Below are 5,690 nucleotides of genomic sequence, written 5' to 3'. Positions count from 1 at the left end.
GCACCCCGGGGTGCTGGAGGTCGCCCAGGGGCGCCGGGAACCCGTAAGGTTGGGGATGCTGGTGGACTCCCAGGGAGCTGGGGAACTGCAGGGCTGGGGATTCTGGAGACTCCCTGGGGTCCTGGGGACCTGTTCGGGCTGGGTGTGCTGTGCGTTCCCCGGGTGGTGGAACCCGCAGGGCTGAGGCTGTGACTTGGCACCCCAGGCTGCTGCAGGCCCCTCTGGGGTGCTGAAGGGCACAGGGGTGCTGCGGGGTTTGGGGTGCTTGTGTGTGCACATGTAGAACCCGCCATGGGGTTGTGCACGGTGCTCTGTGTGTACCCCAGCTGTACCTGGGCACCCTGGGTGTAAATTTAAACATTTCATCTCCGAGCCCCTCCTGACAGCAGGATGAGCCCAGGCCATTGCTGCTGATCCCATGTGTTGTCAGCAGGACCGAGGGAATCGGGAGGTGTTGGTGGAAGGTGCTGGTGGGCAGCTGTGGTGAGGATTCGAGGAAAGGGGTTGATGTTCTCTAGTGAAGCTGTAGGGAGCCTATAGCGCTATAGGTGTGAGGGGGCTGGTAGAGCTGATCCCCACGGGCGTGAGTCTGTGTGTGGACTGTACACCTGTTGTCCAGGTCGTGTGTGAGCTCAGGGAGGTCCTTGAGGGGCTGGAGCGGGTGCAGAGTGTGGGCAGCCCCTTTGGCCTCCTAGCCAACTGGGCCATCAATGACAACAACTCCAGAAATAACAGTCCAACCCTGAAATTAGGCTGTTGAGATGATCGAAGCATTTCCCTTTCTCTCCCTGGGTCGGTGTTGTGCACCCACCCACCTGGATCCGACTCCTCCAGGAGAAGCTCCAGCATAGACAGCGTGGCCAAGGTGGCCTGGGCAAATAGACAAAGGCCCTCCCATACAGCCCCTGCAACAGGGGACAGGGACAGGAAGGTGTCATGAGCCCTGGGTACCTCCTGCTGCACCCAGCCACAGTGCTGGCAGGTGACGCTGCAGGTGACAGGCACGTGTGACAGCTGGCTGTGTGCGAGAAGCCTGAATCCTGGCAGGTTGCTGGCAGTGGAGGAAGCCGTGTGCTTGCTCGGTGATTTCCCTTTAACTTTGGAACAGCCTCAGTTCCAAGCTTCAGGGCTTATCGCCTGCACAGAGCTACGAGGGAAGCGTGCCTGGATGAGAGAAATCAAGTTGCGCTGGCCAGGGCTGCTCTGGACTCTGTTCTTCTCACATTCCTCATGACCTCAGTATTTTGGCTCAGGAGGAGAGCTGGGGAGAACCCTCCCTGTGTCCAGCCCCGGCCGCGCCGGTGGAGCAGCTCGCGCTGCACTGCAGCAGGTGGTTGAACCGGGCCGAGGGCTGCTACAGCTGTGCCCCTGGAGAGGGAAAGGGCCCAAAGGTCGCAAGCTTTGGGAGCAGCTCCCCCAGACCTCTCCTCTGCCAGTCCAGGAGCTTGGGAACCCCAAGGGGAAATTGCCCCATGAGGCCAGAGGTCCCAGAGTGCTGCCTGCAGCTGGGGCTGGGGCATGAGGACCAGGTGGTACCTGGGCTGTGCCAGGATGCCCAGCCTCCTTCATCCCTGGCATGGCTTCTTATTGTAACCGAGCGGAGCAGCTCCAGTTTTTGGCTCCAAGTTTCTCATGTTGGCATTGGTACAACAGCACGAGGGGAAAATACAGGTTTGAGCCCAGGGCAAAGCATAGCCCTGCCTCCACGGGGGTGGTTGGGTCCCTGCGCATCCTCCACCTCTTCCCCTCGCTGCCAAGCCTCCCTGCCAGTCCTTTGCTTGTACCATCCTGCTTTTCTGTCAAAACACCAGGGCTAGAAACAACACTCATTGCTTCCAAAGGGAGCTGGGATCATGTAAGGGCCCCCCTCAGGGGTCCATGTGCCCAGCCCCTTCAGCAACCTGCACCAGTGCCCAAGGGAGCAGCTGAAGCTGCTGAAAATCAGCCTTTGGCACCAAAGTGGCTGGTACAATTAGCCCCACCAAGACTTCAGCCCACGTGGAGGGCGGCTGCCTGAGTGGTGCCATGGTCGTGGCAGCCAGGTCTGGCTGGTGCTGACAGTGGCTGGGCCCCAGGTGCGGGGACTCAACCTGCTGCACACTGGGACCATCCGCCCCCACTGCTCCAGTCCAGCCCCACGCCTCTTCCGCAGCCCAGGGACAGTGTGCACGGCCCAGAGAGCTTGGGGGGTGTTTGCACCTCGCAGGAGGGTTTGAACATCATGGGGTCTCTGGGGCCATTTGGACGTGGTTGGGAGCTGGCAGGTCCCATCACCTTTTTTGGAGCTGGATGAAGACAGAAACTCCTGCCCTGGGTCCAGCCCGTCCTGTCAGACCAAAAGAAGTGGGGTCTGGAAGCAGTGGGAGGATGTCCCCCACAGTCAGGATGCAGCTGCTGACGTCAGCTGAAGGGCCATAGGAGGTGGCAGGTGATGAGCAGCCTGTCCCCAGCTCAGTGGAGGGGACACCAGAGCAGTGCTGGTGCAAAGGGTACCTTTGCTGCTGCAGTGGTGTGGGAGGCTTCCAGGCCTCGGCAGAGGAGGTTTTTCCTGTCCCCAGGCAGGACAATACCCGGCCAGGCGGCGGAAGGGAGCTGCCGGCCACTTCCCCCCGAGGAAACGCACCCGCTGGCTCTGGCTCCTGTTGCTCTCTCTTCCTCTTGTTTGATTTACAACGTGTGTGGAGCCCGGTGGGAAGTTTGTCCTGGCCCCAGCACTGTTTAATTACCTGCAGCAAGGGCCATGCAGAGGAGGAAGCCAAACACTTCCCAGGGTGGGAGGGATTAGACGAGGTGGGGGATGTGTGGACCCTCTTGGGCATGAAGCCAGCAGCTAGGAACGGTGGATGCCAGCATGGAGCCAGGATGTTCCCAGAAGAGGTGGAATGGGTGCCAGCTTGAAGCTGGGATGATCCTGAGGGAGGTGGAATTTGGGATGTGCATCGGCTGTGGATGGGTTGGCAGAGGAGTGGGAGAGCCCCAGAATCCATCCCGGTGACTAGTGGGAAGTGTTTTATCTCTGCCCAGTTGGACTCAGCCCCCAACCCTGTGCACTGGGCCGGGGGTGGGAGGCTGCCGCGGTGCCCGGCCTGAGCCTGGCCTGGCGCTGCCACAGCTGCTCTGCTGGCTCCACGGGGTCAGGGCGAGCCGAGGGCTGGAGGCTGCAGCGCCGGGGCCAGGGAGTGGCTGCGACATCGGCGTGAGCAGCGGGGGCGAGGGGCGGATGTGGGGGTTTCTGTGCAGCCAAGGCCAGATCCTGCACTGTTCCCTGGGCAGCGCCGAGCCTCAGGTTGCCTGAGGGCTGAGCCCAAGCCACCATTCCTTCGTGGCATTCCTCCTCCCCTGCTTTCTTCTCAAAATAGTCCAGTGCCAAATGTTCTGCCCACCAACAGCTGCTCAGCCACCTGTGCCCCATGGGCAGAGCTACCGAGACCCTGATGCCATGCACAGCAGCCATGGGTGCTCCCAAGGTGCTGTTGTCCCATCCTGCTCCAGGAGCACTTCACACCTGGGCCCCAGCATCCAGATTCTGCCAGATGTTGCAGCAGGTCCCAGCTCAGTGCTCACAGATGGTGGCATCCCCAGCCATGAGCTCACCTCTGGACCACAGCTGTATCCTGTTTGCTCTCCTCCAGCGTGTCCATGCCTGGCTCCTGGGAAAACCAGGCTCCCATTTCATTCCCCTCTGCCTTATCCCATGTTATTGATAGGGAAAAGCAGTCAGGTCTCTCCTGGAGGTCATTGGCCCCTCAGGACACCCCTGAGGCCTTGTGGTGCACCCTGGGCAGCAAGAATGGACATCACACGCAGCACTGATGGGTGCTGGCAGCTCCCTGCAGTCGCGTGGCTTTGCCAAAGCATCGGTTCCCTTTATCCAAAGCAAACTTCGCACTGAGTATTGCACCTATACAGGTTTCAGCCTCCTTTTTTTCCTGGCCTGCTCCCACTGTATGGCCAAGCTCCAACTCGTGACCCTCGGAGCTGGCAGCATGGCCATCCCAGCCGAGCTGCGGAGCATTCCTTAAATGTACAAACAATCCCGGCCCCACAGGCAGCACTGTGAGCGCCCGGCCACCGGCTCCAGTGTCAGCCCTGGGCTGGGGGAGGCCAGGGGACCTGGCAGATGACGGGGGGCAGCCAGAGGGCTCTCCCCGGGCGGGCAGCAGGGCTGTGTGTCTGCCTGGGGCTCGCCAGCCCTGGGGTCACAGGGTTTGGTCTCGTTGTTGCAGGTTGATGGTCCCCTGGTCAGCAGCACTCTGGGGAGAAGATGGCTCAGCCGGCACCCCTGAACCAGAACCTCCCAGGTAAAGAGACCAGGGCTGTCACCAGGTAGTGACAGTGGAAGGAGTGCGAGGGGGGTGGCAGGGCTGAGCTGTCCCCTCCCAGCCCCGTGGAGTTCCTCACTGCAGCACCAGCCCTGACATGGAGTGGGTACCCTGTGACGCCCTATGGCACCGAGGGTGCTGGAGACAGACACATCACACATCATGGAGGGGAGGGGCCTGCAGGCTGCAAATTCTGCAGTTATAACCCAGTTGGAAAAGCCGTCCTGTCTCCACCAGGTCCCTGCCTTACTGTCCCTGCTCCTCTTGCAGATCTTGGGGGCCCGTTCTTGTACCGGGACCAGGACGATGGAGAGAAGAGCTCGTATTCCGTGGAAACCCCCTACGGCTTCCTGCTGGACCTTGATTTCCTGAAATATGTTGATGATATTGAAAGTGGCCAAACACTCAAGAAAGTGCCACTGCCTCGCAGGGCAAAAGGGTCCCGTGCACCATCCAGCACCCTGCGCAGCCCCAGCAGCCACGCCAGCGCCTGGACCTCCACCGAGTCCCTCACCTCCACGGCCAGCGAGGAGGGCAGGACTGCGCTGCTGCTGTCCCCGCACGGCCGAGCACCCCTGGAGCCTGCGAGCAAGCCAGCCTCCCACCCCATCTCACCACCACCAGTACGGCTGCTTCCACCTCCCACCCGCAAGTGCCTTGTGCGAAACCCGCGGGTGGAGAAGACCTTGCTGGAGACGAGCAGGAGGCTGGAGCAGGAGCAGGGCCATTTGCAGGATACTGGCGGTCCCTCCCACAGTGGCCTGCCGGGCGCCCTGAGCCAGCCACCCCACTGGGTGCCGGTGGGCTCCGAAGGCCAGGCGGGCTGGGGCCGGGTGAGCCCTGGCAGCTCGGGGCGCAGCACTCCGGCTGCGGGGCTCAGCACGGCCCCGCTGCAGCACGTGCGGGAGCAGATGGCTGCAGCCCTGCGGCAGCTCCGGGACCTGGAGGAGCAGGTGAAAACCATCCCCCTCCTGGAGATGCAGATCTATGAGTTGAAGAGGGAGAAGGCAAAGTTGCTGGAGAAGCTGTCAGCAGAGCCTGGCGAGGCACTGTATCACCCCTCTGGCTCTGAGGCAGGGACAGGGGCTGAGGAGCCGCCCCGCACGGGGCCAGAGAGTGAAGCAGAGCCAGCGAAGGGGCGAACGAGCAAAATTGTAGAGCTGAGGAAGCTGACAGAGAAGCTGGCTGTGCCGGAGCGGGGCATCAGGGCTTGGCCAGGCAGGAGCCCCAGGGTGGCTGAGAGGCCGTGCCGCTCTGTGGCAGTGGGTGAGGACCGGGCCATGACAGATGCCGTCTTCTACTACCGGTCGCAGCAGGAGAGCGGGGATGCACCAGGCGGCGGCACACGGGGGCGCAGGGATGTGGGCG

The 5,690-nt window shown here is 62.0% G+C and overlaps 2 protein-coding genes across 2 annotated transcripts in view; one reads left to right on the top strand and one right to left on the bottom strand.

Annotated features, from left to right (window-relative positions):
* The window catches only part of ANGPTL4 (angiopoietin like 4), a 44,159-nt gene extending 40,518 nt beyond the window's left edge, over nt 1-3,641 (bottom strand). The window contains exons 1-2 of the mRNA XM_017739070.1: nt 3,595-3,641; nt 816-988 (exon numbers count right to left, since the gene is read on the bottom strand). Of these exons, the coding sequence (XP_017594559.1) occupies nt 816-988; nt 3,595-3,641 (220 nt within the window). The remainder of the gene's footprint in view (nt 1-815; nt 989-3,594) is intronic.
* Nucleotides 1-5,690, top strand: part of LOC103620972 (KN motif and ankyrin repeat domain-containing protein 3) — an 11,591-nt gene that overhangs the window by 1,223 nt on the left and 4,678 nt on the right. Inside the window, exons 2-3 of the mRNA XM_008639721.2 lie at nt 4,227-4,301; nt 4,593-5,683. Of these exons, the coding sequence (XP_008637943.2) occupies nt 4,265-4,301; nt 4,593-5,683 (1,128 nt within the window). The 5' untranslated portion in view covers nt 4,227-4,264. The remainder of the gene's footprint in view (nt 1-4,226; nt 4,302-4,592; nt 5,684-5,690) is intronic.

Source organism: Corvus brachyrhynchos, unplaced genomic scaffold (assembly GCF_000691975.1).
Source record: "Corvus brachyrhynchos isolate BGI_N302 unplaced genomic scaffold, ASM69197v1 scaffold130, whole genome shotgun sequence".
Taxonomy (NCBI): Eukaryota; Metazoa; Chordata; class Aves; order Passeriformes; family Corvidae; genus Corvus; species Corvus brachyrhynchos.
Note: the sequence above shows the minus strand (reverse complement) of the source record. Positions and strands in the feature narration are given on the sequence as shown.